The sequence below is a fragment of the Coptis chinensis genome, chromosome 5 (assembly GCF_015680905.1).
Source record: "Coptis chinensis isolate HL-2020 chromosome 5, ASM1568090v1, whole genome shotgun sequence".
Lineage (NCBI taxonomy): Eukaryota > Viridiplantae > Streptophyta > Magnoliopsida > Ranunculales > Ranunculaceae > Coptis > Coptis chinensis.
This window is the reverse complement of record NC_141460.1, coordinates 95,474,720-95,496,544: the sequence shown is the minus strand read 5'-3', so window position 1 is coordinate 95,496,544 and position 21,825 is coordinate 95,474,720. Positions and strand designations below refer to the sequence as shown.

Below are 21,825 nucleotides of genomic sequence, written 5' to 3'. Positions count from 1 at the left end.
TCCAATTCACTCACTCTCTCGTCAATCCGTGTGATAAAAGAAGGTATGTAAGGTTCAAATAAATTAGTTTTTCTTAATGGGTTTCATAAATTTGGGAGTATTTTAGTTTTACTTTTTCTTGCAATTTCTCAAATTTGAATTTTATTGAATATTTATTTATTGGGTTATATTTACATACCCCCTACTAAAATTAGGATTGCCCTCCTAAATTGACAGTCAACTAACTTTTCCGTCATTTGACTAGTCAAAACACATGAAAAAAAATAAAAAACAAACAACACACATGAAATGACATTGATACCTTTTACTTTCTAATATTTATTTTTTTATTTTTATTATTTTGTGAGCCCCACACAACAAAAAAATGTCTTCAATTTATTTTAATAAGTGAATAAAAAATAAAGTGGAAAATTAGTGTTTGTGGGACCATATTTTTTTTTTTATTTTATTTGTGAAATGTAAGTGTTATCTAAATATGATGTTTTTTTTGTAGGGCCCACAAAATAATAAAAAGAAAAATAAATAGATATGGGTGAGTAAAATAGTATTAATGTCATTTCATGTGTTTTTTTTTCATGTGTTTTGACTGGTCAAATGACTGAACCATCAATTTGGGGAAAATCCTAATTTCATTTATTTTGGAGGGTAATCCTAATTGCAACTAATGGTGGGGAGAGTATGTCAATATAACCCTTATTTATTTATTGTTAGTTTATCTTTTGAATTGAATTGAAAAACAATTCTCATACAATATATAGTTCATCCATATTTGAATGGAAAGATTTTCCCATCACAACTCTAAGTCACGAAAAATCTAACCATGAAGTGGAGTGAGATTACTCTGTCGACTGCATTAATTAAGTATACTAAGAAAACTCCAATTCAATTTCTCAAGTGTTTAAAGTAACTCTATCTAGTAAACATTAAGTGATGGCTAAGAAACATAGAAGATTCACAGTGGAAACATACATTATTGGAAGATTCACAGTGGAAACAGACATTATTGCATGTAATACAGGTGATCAAAGTATTTGAATTATTACTGTGGACGCTTTGTGGTTAGAATTTCACCATGACTAAATTAATCATCAGTAATTTCATTTTGTTTTGTTAATAATAGAAATGCTTCACTTCATTACATGCATGTACATATATCATATATATCATAACAAGATTAGCTATCATCAACACTTAAGAAGTGTATAGTAAAAGTAGAAATGCATCGTGTATTGTTTTTCAAGTGGTATTGTGTATCGTTTGTGCATCATATATGAGACTGTGCATCGTGATATTGTGTATCGTGTTTCAAGTGGTATTGTGTATCGTGTTTGTGTATCAGAACTATTTTTCAAGTGGTATTGTGTATGAGAATTTTGTTTAATAAGGTTAGCTTAGTGTAGTTTGTTTCGTATTTGACTCATGAAATATGTTAGTTTAGTAGAATTATTGTTAAATTATATCTTCATGTACTTAATAGCCATTTACGGTCAAATAGATTTAGATTGTTTTTAAGAGGCATTCTTGAAGCGTACGTCCTCAGTAGTGAGTCGTAAGCTTCCATCGCAAAAGTTTTTTTTTGTTTTTTGTTTTTTCGTTTTGTTTTGTTTTTTGTTTTTTGTTTTGTTTTTTTTTTTTTTTTATAGTCATCAACTTCCTCAGTAGTGAGTCATAAGCCTCCATGGCAAAAGTTGTTTTTTTTTTTCAATAGTAGACATCAACTTTGAATAGTTGAATAGGATTAATGTACTAAACTAACCCGTCCTTCACATTTTGTAAGTGCTTTAACTTTTAATTTTTTTTTTTAATCTATATATCCCTTGTTGTCTTGCGAAATAGAGTATAATTGTTAACTCTTAATAACACCAAACTCTAAATAAATCGCAAGTTTACGAATAAATTGTTGCATACAACTATGTTTCACAAAGCTTACTTCACTTTATTGATTTTTGTTTGTTTGCTTTTTAATTTGTACCACTTAACTTTATACTTACATATTTAGATTTTTTTAGAATTAAAAAAATGTTGTGCCCTTGAGACTTAACCTCACGTCATGTGGTCATCAAATGCATTGCCCCACGCTTTCGCATTTTAAAACATTTCAGAGTACTCATTTTCTCATTTCTCCCATCTGACAAACTTGAGAGAATTGCAGATTTAAAGTATATTATGAAGTGAGTAGATGATGAAGATAGGATAGCTATGCTCTAAATGATTTTAGAAGTATATTATTAGAAATTAAGTTATTTTTTAATTTGTGTTGAATTAGAATTAGAATTAGAAATAATTTCAATATTGCATGGCTTAGAATCTAAAAAACCATATTTATTTTGTAAACGAAACCATTATGATTATTATTATAATTTGATTATTATTCAAGAATCTGTCAATTGAATTATTTTTGTTATTATTTATTTTTCTGCTCCTAATATTCATCTTTTTCTTTAACATATTGTTCTTGTTCATTTAAATTTATTATTTTTCTTTTTCACTTCCCTTCTAATTGAGATTTCCGTATCTCTTTCTTATAAATCTTTACCTTGTTCTAATTTAGTAGACCTGCTTCTATATTATGCTTCCGTCTATATTCAAATGGAACATTACAATATGATAGAAATGAGAAACGATGTACTACTCTTCCCCTTTAATTTACATATGTTTCAATTTACAATACTCGTTTGCCTTACTATACATACATACAGCTATCAATGAACACTCTTTGGAGAGTCCAAGATTGCAATCTAATATGCCTTGTTCTTACGGAGTCTAATTTGTGTTACCAGGGGCTAGTCTTCGTCCTTCGCAAACATTTTCTTCGCGTTCTGTTGTTTCATAGTTCTCGAGATCTGTGAGTAAAAAATTTGAGGAAGGTTATTTCAGCCATTCACTTCACAGTTCACACACAGTGATTAACAGATACTGAGATGTTCGTAATCATTTATGTCAAACAACTTATAGCATGTGTGACTGAGATGTATGTGAACAGTTTGGGAAGTTAATCAAAATCCATGGGACTTGAGCGGTTGAGCCTATTGGAACATGTAACTAGAAGCTCAACAGGACACTGAAACAAGATTGCACTACAAATTCGTTTCTTGGCAATAAATGGATCTTCGAAAAGCCACAAGTTCTCTATAATTGTGGTTATGAGAACTTCTTTATCCTAATACACTATGCACCAGTTATGAAAACCATGATAACGGGTCCACATGGCTTAAACAAAAAACTATCTTAAGAGAGCAAAAATCAGTGACTGGAAACTACAAAAATTCACATATCAGTTCATATATCAACCTTGAAGGTTCAGTCAGATATCAGTTTTGAATATATTTGATTCATAAATTCATGGTTTAATAATTTATAATACCTCAGTTGGAAGATCCCGTACCTCCTTTTTCTGCACTTCAATGATTTCAGCCTGGAGGTAAGAGAAAATTTATGAGAATGCGCCGAAACCAGCAGTACTAAATAACATATTCACAGTACAAAGGCTCCCCTTTCATCAAATAATTACCTGTTTCTTTAGCAATTCATTGTTCTCCTCTTTAAGTTTTGCAACTTCTGCTTCCAATTGCATGGTATAGGCCTGTTAGAAAGCCAAATAGACAAGAAAGAAAAATAACAGAGATGCACATAAGCAACATAACTAAAATATGACAAGCTGCATGAGAAAGTATAAGAATGTATGTAAATCAAATTATCTCTCAAATTATTCAAAGAATCGATCTGCTTCATCATGTTAAATGTCATCAAGATTTTCCTATGTTAATCTCCTTTTAAGTTGTTGTAAATTGTGACTTCATGTTAGGATCCTAATTCAGGATGTATACCACTGCAAAAACATCAGTTAAATTTAGAACTTAGTTCAGGTTAGATTGCAGTCTTTATCTGTTCCATGCACTTCTCATTTATATAATAACACATTTGCACCTACCTTGCTAATTGATTATGTTGTTATAAACTTATAATCCGTCCAGCATAATTTCTATTTTAGACGAGGATGCAAGTCGATATATTGGATAAGGCCATGAAATTCTGAGTGAGTTCACAAATTTATAAGTAGCACTGTTGCAAAACTCTATCTTAGTTAGACAAAACTGAAAACAATGTAATATGCATAAAACTATTTTAACAAGGATACACCTGCTTACGAGCACGTGATCTTGCAGCCGACTCTCTGTTCTTGATCATTCTCCTCTGCCTCCTCTCAACAATCTTCTCCACGACCCCACTGTATCCCATCCTCCTTAAACCTCCACTAAGCACGAAAGAAACGGGTGACAAGGAGGGTGAGTCATCGTTACTCCTTCCAAATCCATCAGAAGATGGTTGATCCCTAGGAACTGTAACTGCTTCACCTCCAAAACTAACAGTACCCATACTTCCAGTGTCTAACCCATCACCCTTTACAAAACCTTTGTTCATTGTTGGATCCTCCCTTTGTACAATTGCATCCCTTGTGCCCTGACTAACCAACTGAGCATTGTCCGCAAAATGCAAGGGTAAGGTATGAGCCGTAGTAGGCTGTTTAGGAAACAATTGTCGTTGATGATTTTTCTGTTGCTGTTGAGATGATATAACTCCATTTAGACTCACTGCTAAATTTGGTGATTGATTAGGATGTGGAGGGTTACTACTTTCCATACTCCGATGGCTAGACATCGATGTGTTAATTTCGTTAGCCCGTCCGAACCGAAGCGATAGACTAGTATTTCCATTGGACTGCAGTAATTTATCAGAATATCCATTACTCTCTCTTCTACCAGCTATTTGACTATCTTCCTTCACAACCCCTGCCCTTATCAAGAACTCCTCTAAAGTTACCTCTCCCAAAGTCGTCTGTCTTTGTGACAAATTCAAACCAGAAGTACCACCACCACCATTGTCCTTATACGTGTCTCTCCAAACTTCATCGACAGTCTTCAGACTAGTTGTCCTTGGCAATGTTAAAGAACCCTGCCTCTGCAGATTCCCAATCCCTTCGTTATTACCGAAAGATGTCCCTAAGGTTTGACTCTCTTCAGCAGGTAAAACATTTTTGAGAAACGCATCCATGTTCATTGATCCATAATCTGTTCTAAGCCCACCCATGGTGTTCTGAAGCTCGTCAAACTTCAATGAGTATATTGAAAGCTGTCGAGCGAACTGGTTTCCTCCACCACCATCACTACCACCTGAAACTTGACCAGTACCACCGCCGCCGCCATATGGCAGCATATCAGCCTCCATGTTCTTGCAGTTCATTCAGAATACCAACTTCACTCAATTGAGCTAAGTACTTAAAAAGAACTGAATCAACTGTCTCAGAAGTCAGAAGACACGCATTGAGTCTATGTGTGTTTTCAAGTTTCTAAACTGATTTCTCAAACTTCACATGCACACTTAACCAAACAACTAGAAGAATATATAAGATCCACAAGAATGCTACGTTAAATATTGACATATAAAGGAAACTAATATGGGAATTATGTCTTAGTCTCTTGGAGCAAATGAACAATCAAGACGCAAGTAGCAACTAAGTCATAGCCGAAAAAAAGCAGAAACAAGACGATTGATTTTATTGTTAAGACATTTTAGTCTAAACAGAAGAAAATGGCTTGTACCTGTTTTGGTGGTGTTAGACTATTAGGTGAGCAGCGTCACTTCTTGTTCCTCAAAAATTTAGTGATTAAGAAAGTTGACAAGTGTTCACACTTGGCTTACACAAGTGTCGCTCAAGTAAATGGTTTTGAGTTGATGAGTACTGTTAGGGGACAGGTTTAATCAAGATTAAATGAGGGTCAATTTGTTTGGTTTAGCAATTAATCAGGATTAAATGAGGGTCAAATTTTTTTTTATGCGTTGGACCTTGCAACCCCACCTAATGACGTACTGTTCCACGCTGGTATTTCAACAAAGAGTTAATAGCTTTCGGTGAGCTGAACAAAGAGTAGAAATTATTTTACCTGTCGATATCCATTTGATTTATATGTTTGGCATTTGACAAACAACGCTTTAAAATCCAACAAAGGGTAGCCATCTTTGGAGGGAAACAAAAAGCTATCATTTTTTTCTGGTCATGTCACTTGTGTGTGTATGGCTGATTGGCTTTAGAGTTCCTGTCACAGAATCTAGTTAGTTTTGCAAGAACTTGTAAGATTTTTCAAAAGAGCTTGTTCCCAGGTGGAAAGAGATAAAAAGGGCCATCACTTTGCCCAGAACGTACAAAGCTCAGAATGAAATGCGACAAAACATGTCTGTATTTTTTTCCACAAGGATCTCAAAGGTAGGTGTAGTGCGCGTACTTTGATTCTATAAAAGAAAAGGAAAAAAAGGTGTGGCAATCACTCTCATGCAACCAAAAAGAAAGTCCCACGTGCGAGATTGAAATATTGGATACATCCAAAAATGTCATGTCTCAGTCTCACACTCATCCATTGTACGTGATAAAACTTTACTTTAAAGTTACATCCAATAATGAAGCCCTTTTTTAATTGGGCCTCATGGTCGGCCCGGTAGAAAGAAAGTCGCGCGTACTTGACGATATATATACTCACTCAAAAATGAGTCTGAAGTATTGGTGAATGTATGTTTCTAATAAAACGAAAACCCGCGGCAAACTCAAACTATAAAAACTACTTTTTATTTTCCCACCATGACTGTTACTCATCAACAACTTGTCTTTCTTGCTCACCAAGTCACTTGGATTTCCCCAACCTCTTTCTTTCCTCCACCAAAACTCACCTCGCCAAAAGTCTCCATGCTCTCCTTATCACATCAGGTGAGTCTCAAAACATCTACTTCTCAACCAAACTCGTTAACCTCTACGCTAACCTCGGTCACGTTTCATTATCTCGTCTCGCATTTGAACATATACCTAAAAAGAATGTTTATACTTGGAATTCTATGATATCTGGGTTTGTTAGAAATGGTTGTTTTGAGAAAGGTGTTGACTGTTATTATGAGTTGGTTAAGGAAGGGAGAGTTAGACCTGATTTTTTTACGTATCCTGTTGTTTTGAAAGCTTGTGGGTGTTTAAGTGATGGGAGAAAGATTCATTCTTGGGTATTTAAGTTGGGGTATTGTTTGGATTTATTTGTGGCGTCTTCTTTATTGCATATGTATTCGAGGTTTGGGTTTGTGGGCGATGGGAGGAGAGTGTTTGATGAAATGAGTGTTAGAGATTTAGGTACTTGGAATGCGATGATTTCTGGGTTTTGTCAGAATGGGAAGGCGGTTGAGGCGTTGGATGTTTTTAGAGAGATGTGTATGGAGGGTGTGAAGATGGATTCGATGACGGTATCGAGTATACTTCCTGTTTGCGCGCCGTTGAATAATCTTGATATGGGGATGTTTGCACATGTTTATGTTATTAAGAATGGTTTGGAATTTGATGTGTATGTTTCTAATGCTTTGATTAATATGTATGCTAAGTTTGGTATGTTGGCGCTTGCAAGGAGTATTTTTGATCAAATGATGGTACGTGATTTGGTTTCGTGGAATTCGTTAATTGCTGCATACGAGCAGAATAGTGACCCGATTGCTGCTCTTGGTTATTTTGTTGAGATGAAAAGGAATGGGTTTCAGCCTGATATTTTGACTTTTGTTAGTTTGGCATCTATTGTTGCTCAATCTGGGGATGCTGAAAATAGTAAGTCTGTACATTGTTGTATTATCAAGCTAGATTTAATTCGTGGTGATATATTTATTGGCAATGCTGTTGTGGATATGTATTCGAAACTGGGCAATATAGATTATGCGCATAGGGTCTTTGACGGAATGGATAATAAAGATGTGATTTCTTGGAATACTTTGATCACGGGATATGCTCAAAATGGTCTTGCGAGTGAGGCAATGGAGGTTTATAAGACAATGAGAGAGTGTGAGATGATTGTACCGAGTCAAGGGACTCTGGTCAGCATCCTTCCAGCTTATTCCCATGTAGGAGCTTTGCGACAAGGAATGAAAGTTCATGGACACACGGTTAAAATTGGCCTCCTCAGTGATATATATGTCGGTACTTGCCTGATAGATGTTTATGCAAAGTGTGGGAGGTTAAATGATGCTATGATGTTATTTAAACAAGTGCCTAGAAAGAGTTCCGTCCCTTGGAATGCCATAATATCAGGTCATGGCATCCATGGACAAGGTGAAAAATCATTAAGTCTCTTTGGAGAGATGGAGGAAGAGGGGGTTAAGCCAGACCATGTTACCTTTGTTTCTTTGTTATCGGCCTGTAGCCACGCTGGTTTGATAGATCAGGGTCAACAGTGTTTTAAGTTGATGCAAGAGAAGTACTGTATCCAACCTGGTTTGAAGCATTTTGGTTGCATCGTTGACTTGCTTGGTCGAGCTGGGCATCTGGACATGGCCTATGACTTCATTAAAAACATGCCTGTCCGTCCTGATGCTTCGGTATGGGGTGCTCTTCTCGGTGCTTGTAGGATTCATGGAAATGTTGAATTGGGGGCATTAGCTTCAGAGCATTTGTTTGAAGTGGACGTTGAGAATGTTGGATATTATGTTTTACTTTCAAATATATATGCAAATGTTGGGAGATGGGAAGGGGTAGACAAGGTGAGATCTTTGGTGAATAATAGAGGATTGAAGAAGACTCCTGGGTGGAGTTCAATAGAGGTGAACAATAGGTTTGGTGTCTTTTATACTGGGAACCGATCCCACCCCCTATCCGAGGAGATCTACAAGGAACTGAAAGTTTTGATGGCTAAAATTAAGAATATTGGTTATGTGCCAGACTACAGTTTTGTGTTGCAGGATGTTGAGGAAGATGAAAAAGAACAAATACTAACAAGCCATAGTGAGAGGTTGGCTATTGCCTTTGGTATTATCAGCACTCCACCAAAGACTCCTATTCATATCTTCAAAAACTTAAGAGTTTGCGGAGATTGCCACAATGCGACAAAATACATATCAAAGATCACTGAGAGGGAGATTGTCGTGAGGGATTCAAACCGTTTCCATCACTTCAGTAATGGGGATTGCTCTTGTGGAGATCATTGGTGAAAACAGTTTGTACAGTTATCAGTGGTCAATTTTATGAAGAACAAACCTTCCAGCTCCAATTGCAAAGGTTTTGTCTACGTAATTCTTTGAGAAGGGGGAGCCTGTCTTACAAGCTCTGACCGAAGCTTTTGTTATCAACCCAAAGGCTGGGAAAGTTCTTTAAGAAGCTTTGAGTTTTGGCAGCATGGTTTGGATTTTCGGAAGATATTGTGCTCTTCTGCTTTGAGGATATGAGGACTGAGACAAAAAATGCAGGGGTCCAATTAAAATAGAGATCACACCGAATGCTCAAGCTGCTCCTTTGGTCTGACTTGGAGGATGCTTTGTCATTGAAGTAAAGCTAAGTAATCACTTGCGATCAAACAGGTGAGTTGTTCAGCTTGACTTTGTTCTTGTTAACTTTCAGGTTAGTTGGTTAATTAGCATGTCGAGATGAACATGTTACTCATTAAGTTTACTTTAGTGTTGGCGTGTCATCTTATTAGCTTTGATGTTATGGTGGTAAAGTCAGTTCTGTGCCTAGTGATTGTTTATAGCAGACTAAACGACAAATTTTTGTAAGCATGGTTGGGTGAGGGGGAACAAGAACATATTGAGGCTATAACTAATTCTTCCTTTAGGATGTGCAGAAACACTGGCCTGGCAGGACAGAAACAAATGTCTTTTGTCTTTCAAATTTATCAATTTACTATTGAAAACTTATGGTGTCATACGGTAGCATGCTTATCTTTGACCAGGTACTTTTTCCTGATGTTTTGTTTGTACCAAATGTGCCAAGATTGGTGTCTGTGTAATCTTCATATTGTTGTAAATAAAGAATAAGTGTCTAAATGGAGAAAAAAAATATCTATTATCTAATAGAGCAAAAGCGTCTGTGTGTGTCTAATGTGGTAATATATTAGCCATTTCACCTGTTCCATATTCAGTATTCATGTACTCTGACGTATTAGGTTTTCAGGTCAAAACTATTTATCACTTTCTACAGCACTCCTTTAGAAAAATACTGTTTCATACCTCGGAACAGCGCCCTGTATCTGTGATAGTGCAAGTGGGAGATGTGATGATCGGGACCGGTACCCAGACACTTAGAATGATGGAAGTATATGGAGCAACTTAGACGCATCTGAGCTTTCTTAAACTCTGTATAAGTTAAGCATTGTGTACTGCCATGGATATGTAAATATCTTGAAGAAAATACGAAAATTTATATAAGACATGTGCATTAATTGTTGGTCTGTTCCACCTCGATGAGAACTTATATTTGGGAGTTTAAGAATTCGTTTGTATTTGTCGCTGTAGAAGAACGGTGTGGAGTTTGAGTTAATGGAGTGTAATTTACCAAAATGTCAAAGATAATTATCTATTAATAGCCAAAATGCTTCATCTAAATACTGGTTGTACTAATTCAAAATGTTATTAAGATCCAAAGTGTTGGAGTTATCCCTCACATGAGGATGAGGAAGAAGAGGAGAGAAATCAGTTATGTTTTTATGTGAAGAGATCCGAGCTGCCACAAGACACTCAGATTGGTCTAAGCCCAAAGCCAGCCCGCGCCTGCGCCTTTGTTACTAGAAAAAGAATATAGTTTTTCAGCCTCTCACGAAATAGGCACTTGAGGGCGCGCGCGCTCGGAATTGGCCTTGCCGAGAGCGCGCCTGCGCTCATGTCTATTTTTCACAGTTTCTATCTACAGTAACCGCGAATCAGGTTTTTGGGATATAAACAAAAAAAACAAGGTTTTGGAAAACCTAATCAACACAGAGCCAACACAAGTCACGAAATTAAAACCCAATTTTAAAAGCAATCAAAATTAAGAGAGAAAAGCCTGTATAGAGAGATTAGTGATCTAGTAAGGTGGAGAAACTTGAGATGGGAACACAAGTCACGAAATTAAAACCCAATTTTAAAAGCAATCAAAATTGAGAGAGAAAAGCCTGTATAGAGAGATTAGTGATCTAGTAAGGTGGAGAAACTTGAGATGAGTGATTGTAATCTTTCTTTCCACATTATAAAAGGATTAGCTCTTGTGGGAGTAGGCATCATTGGCCGAACCACGGTACATCTTTGTGTTGTAGTATGTTTTATATTTTCTTTGTATTATTATTTGTTGTTGATAGTTGTTTAGAGAGTTGGGCATACTAGGTTGGTTGTAGTGGAAATTTAGAATTTGTCTAGAATAGTAGTGTGTTCATATTACAAATTATCTGTGTAGTGGGATCGATTGGTATCGTTATTCCCCAACACAAAGTACCACTATAGCACTATACCACGTAAACATGGTGATTTCAGAGCTTTAGTTTAGATCTTCTCTTGTTATCAAGTGTACAGTTTTTTCCCCTTGTTATCCACTTTCTGAACTTTTAAGCTGGTACCACTATACTCTCATGGTGCAGATTTTTTCCTTGTTCAGTGTACAGTGTTATCCAAGCCACTTTCTGAATTTTTCTTTTAGCCACTTTCTGAACTTTTAAGCTGGTGTAGTCTTGTAGCTCCATGTACTGTTTTTCCCGTGCTTAATTTAATATCATGATACCTTTGTTCAGATGTATATGAAAAGTGTTGCTGCGACGGCATTACCTTATCCGTGATAGTGCATTGAAACTCGTATGTTTGAGAGTTGAGACTAAAGAGAATGAATGCTTAACATTCTAGTTTCAATTGATTGTATGATAGTTGAAACACATGAACACATGACAACTAACAAGTACTCAAGTAGCTAGTAACTGTAAACTGATGGGCTTGAGCAGTTGGGCCATTATTGTGATGTCCTACGAAGTTGTTCTTGAGTAGTCTTTATCCAATGTCTTTTCGGAATTTTTGGATTTTATTTTTGGATATTGGATGCAGAATCCATGTACTCCATTGAAGGACCTTCTGTGTGTGTGTGTTTTTTTTTTTTTTTTTTTCGATAATCAAAGGACCTTCTGTGTTACTAACTTACTATAGCCTATAGGTGAGTAATTCTCGATATCTCCATTATTTCTTAGACTTTAGAGCGTACATATATTACAGGTCTCATTACTCCACTAAATGTGGTCTAACCAAGGACCATCATTTTCAAAGCTGTGACCAACATCACACTTTGTTTGTCTCTATTTGTGGGGGATCTCTTGATTTTAACTCCTCCATTTCGGTGAATTATTCATGTCTTTGAGTTATGTCTCTTCCCAAATCTAAGTATGTATTCATAGATATCGTATTCTTAAAGAGGCAATTTAGCTTCAAAATCGCAAGTCATTTCTGATACTGTCGTTTACCAATGGCACAGTACCCTACCACCATACACAGCAAGGGAGGGGGGAGACATGGGAGTTGATCTTCAAAGGAACACACATGGGACCTTGAAAAAACAACATATGGACCAACACCTCATGTGTACAGCCAGTGGAACCAGTAGTAGTCATATCGATGCTATAATAAAAGCCAGAGTTCAAAGATACACCAAACCTACCTATTTCAAAAGGTTGGGTCGTAATCCGATCTCTTGAAGTGCCTAACACCCAGGTGGAACACTTGACAATAAATCCAACCATAGTGGTAATGTCTTCCAGTGTCTAGAGTCTAGACAAGCAAGCAAAACCCCTTCATAGTTCACAATAAGAGAATCCTCCCATCAGACAAGGAGTCCACCATCTCTCAGCAAAAGCGTCACTTAAAAGACAAAAAATTCGTGTCATGTACTATTGAAAAAGACACATTCACTTGTGTCATCTACCTTTAAGTGTATATATTCACCTTTTTTTTTGATAAATTCAAAAACTATTGCATTCTAAAACTGTTTAGTTTAGCTTGTTGATCTGCCATTCTGAAATTGGAATCGGTATCAAGTTCTACAAATAAGGCAATGTAATATAACGCAACACATGAACTCTAGCAAATAAAGTTGGTAATTGTGTTCTTGACTTCTTGCAAGGTGTTCCAAATTACAACACAATTCTGGAATCCTTATAATTTGGACTAAAACCATCTTGATTGGATATGCTATTGATTTTGTATGTACACATAAATACAACAAACCTTTCAGTCAAATTCACTAAAAAGTAAAAAGCCAAATTGGTTTGCGGTTTGCCAGACACCTAAATGAGATATGGACTTTAGGCCCATTCATTTATAAGCTCCAAGTGGGTTCTCAAGTGTTCAACATTCAAAGAACAGTAAAAAATGTCAAAATACAGAATGCTTACTTGCACGTGCCGATATGTATCTGGTTTTAAATGTTGCCAGTGGAACCCACGTGAGAATGATGTGGACGAGAGGTGACACGTGAAGTTGGCGTGAGAAGCGGTGGGGATCAGAAATAGTGAGGGAGAGGTAACGGTCGGTTTAAGTTCCAAGTGGTGGCAGTGACCGTTGGAACATGGATTTCAACTTTAATTGTCGTTCTTGTTTTCAAATCATTTGATTCTTTTGTCAGGTGAGTTATGAGCATTGTCTAACGAACCACGATGATTCTATTCAATAGCTTCACTGCTGTATGGGTGATCGATAATGTGATTATTATTATTATATTATATATAGAAAGCGAACAAATTTGATAATAATATTACGACAGATAGTTCTAATCTTTTGCTAGTTAAGTACGGGGAGGAGGGAAGGAGGCTAATCCAATGCATAGCAAAATTATTCGCGATAAAAACGAATAATTCCTACGAATTTTTGATCACGGTTTAATTCATTAATTGGTTGGACTGGCTTATAATTCTTATAATTATTCAATTATTCACTCAATTATAAGGTTTGGCGAATAAAATGACATTTGTATTATTTTTTCATGAATAAAATTGTAAAAATAAAAATAAAAACGCGTTATTATATATCAAAATTTTAAATGTAAAATATATAAATTTAATTTTAAAAAATATATTCAGATATTATACCCGCTTAAAACATTATATCGTATTTTTTACCGTTAGCGTTTTATTGGACCGAATATTTAAAAATATTATTGTTGAAAATTTCAATATTAGGAGGGACGATGTCGAACTTTTGCCGGCTATGATCCAATGGCATTCTAGGATTCAGTTCATTTGAAATCATGGAACGTTAAACTCGGTGAATATATCAAGGCATGCATTTACCATTAATTGTTACCCAAGGCATGCATCACTCATAAGTCATAACCAAGTCATCAATCATTTCATTTCAGACAACTCAGGATCTCCTATCAAATGTGAAGGCCCAAGCGTTTAAGATTGCTATTATTTAGTATTTCAACGCGCATGAGAATTTTCATACGATTTTTAGATCAATATTCTAGGAGATGGGAAGCTGTATATATACCGTAGTAAATCTCTGGCAAAGCCAGTAACATTATTTGTTATGGCACTAAATACTATTGATACAATTTGTTTAATTTGAAAATTACAGCAATAAATATGATGTTTTTGTTTGGAAGGGAGTTGGAGAAAATGAATATGTCAAATATATTTCCATTGTTAGGTTTAAGTAAATTGTATTTAGTTACTGACTTACTGTAGATGTTAGCTATTTTGGGACTACGATATGATGATTTGTTGGATAGAAAATGGCCGCATTTTTCTTGGGATAAGAGTTGCTTATGTATCAAGTTTTATGTATGTAAAGTCCTAAAATTATTATTAAGGTAAATTAGTAAATGACACTTGAACCTTAGGGCGATTACGTACTGGGCCAGTCGGATAGACGGTTAGCTGACGTAACGTAAATTAATTTAACACCGACCGAGGAAATCCAATTAGTTCCGGAAAACCACTTGAAAAGTTCTTAGATTTTATATAATTGGTTACTTAGAATATACTAAAAATTGATAACAGTGTTAGATAAAATCCAAACACAAAATAAAAAAAATCACAGCTCCACAAAAAATGCTTCCATATTTGATACATTCATTTTTTTCCTCACTGCTCATCACAAATTTTAGATGAAAATAATTGTAGAAGAATGTTCAAATGACACATAAATTTTACAATTTAGTACATTGTAACTTTGTAAGGCCAAATTTCAGTAAAAGACCATGGTGCTGCATTCACTTTGTCTTTAACAAGTTAGGCATGTAAAAGAGTGATAATAATCCTTCAAACTAGTCAGCTCGTCACCACTCTTGGTTGAGCGATACCTGAGCAATTCAGCAAGCTTGGTTATGTTCTGGGAGTCCTCATGGATACGAAGTTTTAGGTTCTTCTTAAAAGCATCATAGAACTTGTTATCGTCGTCCTCCTTGTTCTAAGCAATCTCAAAGAAGAGCTCGAATCTTGTTTTGGCTGCAATCTCTCTCGGGAAATATTTAGGGGAAGATCCTCATAATCAACAATGACTTTCGATATTTGGCAACATCTTTTATTATTTTTAGTGATTTGTAGTGTTTTTTATTTTTGATTTTTTTGGTAGCTTTATATAACACTGTTACTTCTTTTCATTTTGAGTGTGAAATATGTGGACAGGTATTAATTTATTTTTGTAAGATGTAAAATGTGATCTTTTACACCTGAGCATAGTTTGGGATTTCGGAATTCTCGGAATTTCGGTAAATCCAAAAACCGAAATCCAATAAATTTCGACCTTATAGAATTTGGAATTTCAAATTCTTTCGGAATTTCAATTATTTCAACATTATATTTAAAATTTCAATTTTTTAAAAAACCGAAATTCCGAACGGAATTCCGGAGTTTCGTTCGGAATCACGAACTATGCACCTTAGTGGAGAAGATCTTAAAACATCACCACATGGCTATGGTGATAAAAAAACACCCAACCCAAAAGCAACAAGCCAACAGGTGCCCAAAAATAAAAACCAAACAAAAACAAACAACAACTAGCTAAAAAACACACCATCTAGGCATCTAGGCCATCCAAGCCACTAACTATAACATGTACGCCTGTACGGACTAAAAGTACAACAAATATTCACATTTCAAAAATACCCCTAGCCTCCAGAATTTATTACATTACTACCTGAATCCTGATTCCACAATTCAAATATCTGAAGAGCATTCCGTCCAAAAACTTGCCTCGTTATTCTGTCTCTCAAAAGCTAAACCGGCTTAGAAGCTTTCAAAATTTCCTTTGTCAGATTTCTCCAAAAACGAAGCTTTTCTATCAAATTTCAATACACGACACACACGCGCGCCATGGAACTACACAATCATCTAAAACTACTCACCTCGATATTCTCAAAGTTTATAAATTTTCTATCCCGTACTTCGACTCACTTGTTATTAAAATGATCCAAACATCATCGTCACCATAAAACTCATATCCAATGTTTCTATAACAAGCAAAATCAGATTCCCACTTTTTTTAGAAAACAAAATAACTAGATCAGGTGTGTAAGTTGGACCCACTCAACATCTCCTTTTCGATTTCTGACAAACACGTGCGCCTGACATAGATAAATGCATCTCGATCGATATTCCAAACTCGTATTAAATATTGCTTTTTTCTTTACAACTGTTTCTTTCATATACTTTATTACTAAATTATTATTTTTTTGCTAACTTAGTAGTACAACGAGTTTCCCCATATTTTCTGTTATAAAAACAAGTACAAAATTTCAACAAAAAAATTGGATTCCGATTTTTTATGGAACAACGAAACATTCATCATGACCGGGAAACCGATTCAGCAAGTCTACCAATCTTCTCAACGAACTCAGGAGAAAGCTTTTTCAAAGGCTTTCGTTCCTTTTCTGGTCGAAAATTGAAACCGAGAGCATCGGTAACCTCTTCACAACTCCATCCCGATATTCTAAGCGATTCCGAAAACTTATCCACCTTTAACAAGAGCGCGTCAAGTAGTGTTTCTTTATCTAATAAAATCGTTTCACCTCCGAAAAAACTACAAGCCGATACGTGCACCATTTCCGATACTTCAGTTTCGGCCCACCCACCTTCTTTTAAAACTGATTCGACCCGGTTCAAATACCCTTCAACCCATTTCGGTGTTTTCCTTTGATGTACCGGCCGAGATATTTCATAATATCGGTCTGGTGATGATGATGAAGAAGATGAGGATGAATTCCTCCGTCTTTTATCGATTGCGGCATCGCTCCAAAACTCAACCCATCTTGGTGTTCTTCCACTTGCTCCACTTGGATCTAAACTTCTTCTTGAGAAATTTGTAGACGGGCCTGAACTTGAACCACCGGCCGATACTGATATTTCACTATAAGATCGCTGTTTTTTAAGTGAATAGGGATCTTTGTGTCGGAAAACCGATTCTCTTTCAAAGAAATCAGATAAATCCGAACCGCAACAAAAAATCTGGTTTTCATCAACAAAGAAAATTGGGTTTCCAGCTAAAGAAGGATTGCAAGGAATGTAACAATGATTAAACAGAGGAATCAAAAGGGGTGCTTTCTTAAGTGCATTTCTAGCTATACGCAAAGCCTTTTCCGGTTCAGAAGGTTTGGTTCCCCAAGATTTAGGCCAAAATGCATTTCTAGCTATTTGAAATGAAATTGCTGCAATGGGTAGATCAAGTGAAGCTTTTAGATGGAATCTAGAACTAGAACCGGCACGCCAATCTGGAAAACCGGCACCAATTGGTAAACCGGATGAGAGAACCGCTCGTAAATCAGGTGGAAAAACAAAACCAAACTCAGCTTCGATTCGTGCGAACTCGGTTTCTGAAAGCCCATCTAGAACTGTGATGTTTGAGTTACGTAGGTGAGTTATCACCGTTTGGGCTAGTGAAGTAAACGAGAGTAGACTGTTTCGAACTGGTATGGCTGTTGTTGTTGTAGCGGCTCGTGCTGACAAGCGGCGTAAACCGGCTACATGAGCCGGACTAAATCCGGTCATTCTACGGTCTACGTCCACCATGTTTTGTATGTGAAATGACGATTTGTGTTTGGAAGTGGGTGTTTTTCGAGGGATTTTGTTTTGGAGAGAAATGTTGTGTGAGGCTTTATAGATGTTCTAGTGTGGGACCAATTAAAAGTAGTAAATTCTTTAGGATTGAAATTACTTGTTGTCCACTTGTCGGTACTCGGTAATCCCTTGTCTAAATTGTTTAGTTGGAATCTTTTATGATTTTATTTGATTTGATGGACTGAAAGTACAGTAGATATTTTGTGGAATCAATTTAACTTCTAAAACTTGATCTACCAATGAAACGTCTCATAGTCATATCACAAATTCAGAGTGACAAAAACTCTGCTCACCTCCTGGCTCCTCCTGCCATGGCTGTATACCACTATTTTGGGCAAGGGTAAAGCAGTAAAAGTGCGCCATGCCATTCCACACGAAATGTGCTTCTTGGATTAATGGATTCACGAGCACTACTAGACTCAGCAACTTTGTTATTACTTCTTAATGTTTATTTAATTCACTAATGGAATCATTTTTTAAAATTATAGTTATCAGCTTAATCTCCGTTTGTTAATGGAATTATATACTTTTTTTTTCGCTAACAATTAATGGAATTATATACAATGTAGCTTCTCTTGCAATTGTATGCTATTTTCCCTTTGATTCAATACAAAGATATTGGGAATGAACTAGGGGTGGGAATTTGGCCCTAACGACCCTAATCCGGCCCTGACCGACCCGACTCTAAGCCCTATAAAGCCCAGAAAGCACATCACAGAGTTTAGGAACAATGGGGTTCCTTCAATTCAGACCTTGGGTAAAGACCCTAAGGCCTTCTATGGGCGAGTTTGAAAGGAAATTTTTTTTAAGGTTAAAACATAGGCCCTAATCCAACATCTATCTCTGTCCCTAATTCAAATTTACTAGTTATAGTTTCACATTTTCACTATAAATACACGTGTCATAATTGTAAATTGTCCAACCCTTTGTTAAATATTTTAAATTAAAATAACATTGTCAAGGCTTTTTCAGATTTTATCACTTACACCCTTTAGAAAAGATCTTTCAATAACTTGTTTTATATAACAAAAAATTTGTCAACCTATCTTAGCGAAGCAGCCATGAAAACAATGAGTATTAGCCTAATAAAAAAATAATACTTTATTCTTTTTTTCATCAAATCAAAGTCTATAACTTATTATTTTCAATTTATTTTCTCACTTACTTACTTATAAATTATATTTTTATTCACATCCAAACCAAGTCTTAAACAGAATTAAAGGTTTTCATCCACACCATTAAAAGTTTAAATACGAATGTAAATTTGTAAACACGAAAACCAAAAAACAATTTTTTTGCTCCTAAAAATGACATTTATAAAAACGAAGAAAATATATAGGCTCAAAATATAGGAGCGCAAAACCCCTCTAAAGCCTTTAAAAAGGGCAAAGAGAGTAGAGGTCAAAGCTTAAGATTTAGACTTGTGGTAGGCGACTCTCTCTATCGACTTTAAAGGCCGGACCGACCCAATCTTAATATTTAAAAGACTTTTAAATGTTTAGAAATTCTTGACCCCAAAGTTAATCCCGACCCCAAAAACTATTGCCCACCCCTAGAATGAACCATCAGATTATTTCTTTACCACGACTTTACAAGGAATTGAGTACGTGTCACCTCTGTGGTTACATGTACGTGGGAATTATTCATCCCTACGAATTGTAAAACATAGTGTCATTGTTGCATGCATAGAAATGGGATCAATTGATCTCTGAACTTTCCCCCTTATCTAACGCTGTGACCGTTGGGACAACGGATAACTGAAGTAATAATTTAATTAATAGCATGAAGTCATTAGAAGACTTTCTAACTAATTGCAGAAAGCACATGATCTTCTATTTACTTAAGAATCAAACTGAAAGCCTTGACTATATAGGAACAATGGCTTGTTCCTTCAATTCAGACTTTTGACTTGGGTAAAGAAGCTAACATGGGGTATGGGTATACAAATCCATTTTAGTCAACAAAATATATTGCTTTTACAGTCCTATGTATTAGGTTGGGTTAGGGTATGACAAGAAAGGTCAACCATTTTTTTAACCTAATAGATAGCTTTGACAATACAATACTAAACCTGCATTCTATAACTCCACAACCTACCTCATCCAACATCTATCTCTGTCAAGAAGTCATCATCATTTATAAGAAAATGGAACATAAACATCAATTATACATTACGACCGTGAGAGAGTAATGTATGACAGTAGATATGTTGGAGACCTTTACCAAAAAAAAAAAAAAAAGATGTTGGAGACATTTAAAATCTTATTACATGGGCCAGTCTACTAAGGGTATTTGTCAAGTTAGGAGCTACAAAAGTCTAGGAATTGTCACAGAGTTATGGGACCTCAATAGAGAGACCATACACCATATGACCAAGCAAAAAATATATTAGAGAAAGACCATACACACAAATACACAATGGGGCAATATCTCGCTAGGCAAGGTATGGCCCTTGTAAAAACAAGGAGAACGTTTGAAGGCTATGTTACAGGTGAATTATTCCAATCAATCCGGCAACTTGTTTGATGGTCTAAGTTCAAGGCAACACTATGTTTTCTCATGACGGTTGTATAATAGTCCCGAGACGTGGATGACAAACATACTGTACTTGCGTGCAAATGAGGATGGTTTAAAAATTGTAAATCAATTTTCAGGATTAGTAAGTTAGGTGCTTGACAAGAACAAGAGTACAGATACTGAGATGGATACGTGAAATCTTGTTTTCAACAATGATTTGTTACTCCACACCTTTTAATTTGATACTGAAGTGTGGATCAATAAATAGTTGTATTTGAGCCTTTTAGGTGCTTTGCCAATTAGCCTAAGCAATTTGGTAAAGTTTGTAGGAAATAATATTTAATTACAACAAAATTAATTCGTAGTATATAATTTCTCAACTTAAAACAGAATTCTTCAACAAATAGATCGAGAGCTGATCTAAAATCTTATGCTGAGTATTTGATGAATAGATGACATTTTCGAATATTAATACATAATGGTGAAATAGGATTTGTTCAGTACAAGAATTAAATTATGATGATTATGAGTTTGTAACAATATACATGAGTACATGACATATGTGCAGAATAAGAATGATAGGTCCGAGGAAGGAATTTTACTATTTTTCTAGGTGCCCATTGTTAAAGTATCATATGATTCATTTTCATTTTTATTTTGGTAATCAGGTGACTAAGATCATATCATAGCAGAATGACCTCTCTTTTTTCGTATAAGTCAGAATGATCTCCTCGCGAATATTTTTACAAGTTTTCCTTAATTCCTTATATTCCCCACACTAACCTATTTCTACCAATACCAATATCAATCAGTACAGGTATATTATACTTTTTTATGAGTGTTTTGAAGGTTTTGATTTGGTGTTAGTTTGGTAGATCTATATTGAACAGTCTATGTTTGTTGATGCCGGATAGAAGGAGAAACTTTTAGGATTTATCCAAGTGAGTTTATTGTTATTCATATTTGTTTTCTTCTGGCTTGTTAGCAGTTTGTTATAATATTTGGTTCATGAACACAAAAATAATTTATCAAAAAAAAATAATAATAATAATAAAATAATAAATCTTAATGAGTCTCAACTCTCACGTCAATCTCAACCCCATTAATTAATAATTACAATCTCCTTAACCATCCAAAAAGTATGAAACAGATTCACTAAAATCAGTCAATTAATCAGATCTACAAAATGATCAATGGAATCTTTTAGATGCATATATATTGGACCCATTCCACCTACCACAGATAAATCATCGATCAGCTTATAAGGCAAAAACATTTAATTAACCAGCAATATTGAACCTAATTTATATTCCTCCAACGGCTCCAAGGCTCCAATTATGCATTATACATAAAAACAAGTATATCCATTTTGTCCCCATAAGGCCATAAGCCAACCCAGCTCATTTTGTGCCCAATATAGAATGTAGGTGATAGTGTGATACATATGTATCCTCATTCTTGC

At 35.5% G+C, this 21,825-nt stretch overlaps 3 protein-coding genes across 5 annotated transcripts; 1 reads left to right on the top strand and 2 right to left on the bottom strand.

The window, feature by feature from the left end:
- Window positions 1-2,605: 2,605 nt before the first annotated feature.
- On the bottom strand, window positions 2,606-5,579 carry LOC147500445 (ABSCISIC ACID-INSENSITIVE 5-like protein 5). 3 transcript variants are annotated; one of them, XM_086562073.1, is made up of 5 exons: window positions 5,179-5,574; window positions 4,141-5,100; window positions 3,512-3,583; window positions 3,365-3,415; window positions 2,606-2,843 (listed from the first exon to the last, which is right to left on the bottom strand). In XM_086562073.1, the coding sequence occupies exons 1-5, from the start codon at window positions 5,239-5,241 to the stop codon at window positions 2,784-2,786; spliced, it is 1,206 nt and encodes a 401-aa protein (XP_086418199.1). In that variant the 5' UTR covers window positions 5,242-5,574; the 3' UTR covers window positions 2,606-2,783. The 3 variants fall into 3 exon arrangements, with proteins under 3 accessions (XP_086418199.1, XP_086418198.1, XP_086418197.1); XM_086562072.1 differs by having other exon boundaries at window positions 3,386-3,415; window positions 4,141-5,579; XM_086562071.1 differs by having other exon boundaries at window positions 4,141-5,577.
- Window positions 5,580-6,543: 964 nt separating this feature from the next.
- On the top strand, window positions 6,544-10,324 carry EMB2758 (Tetratricopeptide repeat (TPR)-like superfamily protein). Its single transcript, XM_086562070.1, has 2 exons — window positions 6,544-9,366; window positions 9,959-10,324. The coding sequence occupies exon 1, from the start codon at window positions 6,565-6,567 to the stop codon at window positions 8,998-9,000; it is 2,436 nt and encodes an 811-aa protein (XP_086418196.1). The 5' UTR covers window positions 6,544-6,564; the 3' UTR covers window positions 9,001-9,366; window positions 9,959-10,324.
- A 6,202-nt stretch (window positions 10,325-16,526) lies between these two features.
- On the bottom strand, window positions 16,527-17,854 carry LOC147500443 (uncharacterized). Its single transcript, XM_086562069.1, has one exon. The coding sequence runs from the start codon at window positions 17,796-17,798 to the stop codon at window positions 16,578-16,580; it is 1,221 nt and encodes a 406-aa protein (XP_086418195.1). The 5' UTR covers window positions 17,799-17,854; the 3' UTR covers window positions 16,527-16,577.
- Between the last annotated feature and the right edge of the window lie 3,971 nt (window positions 17,855-21,825).

What these genes read in the sequence shown, in the direction of transcription:
- LOC147500445 (XM_086562071.1), bottom strand. Translation starts at nt 5,241, where the DNA reads ATGAACTGCAAGAACATGGAGGCTGATATGCTGCCATATGGCGGCGGC. An exon ending in GATCACGTGCTCGTAAGCAG is followed by an intron (nt 3,584 to 4,140) that starts GTGTATCCTTGT and finishes GCTTTCTAACAG; the next exon opens with GCCTATACCATGCAATTGGA. An exon ending in TACGGGATCTTCCAACTGAG is followed by an intron (nt 2,844 to 3,364) that starts GTATTATAAATT and finishes TTTTACTCACAG; the next exon opens with ATCTCGAGAACTATGAAACA.
- EMB2758 (XM_086562070.1), top strand. Translation starts at nt 6,565, where the DNA reads ATGTTTCTAATAAAACGAAAACCCGCGGCAAACTCAAACTATAAAAAC.
- LOC147500443 (XM_086562069.1), bottom strand. Translation starts at nt 17,798, where the DNA reads ATGGTGGACGTAGACCGTAGAATGACCGGATTTAGTCCGGCTCATGTA.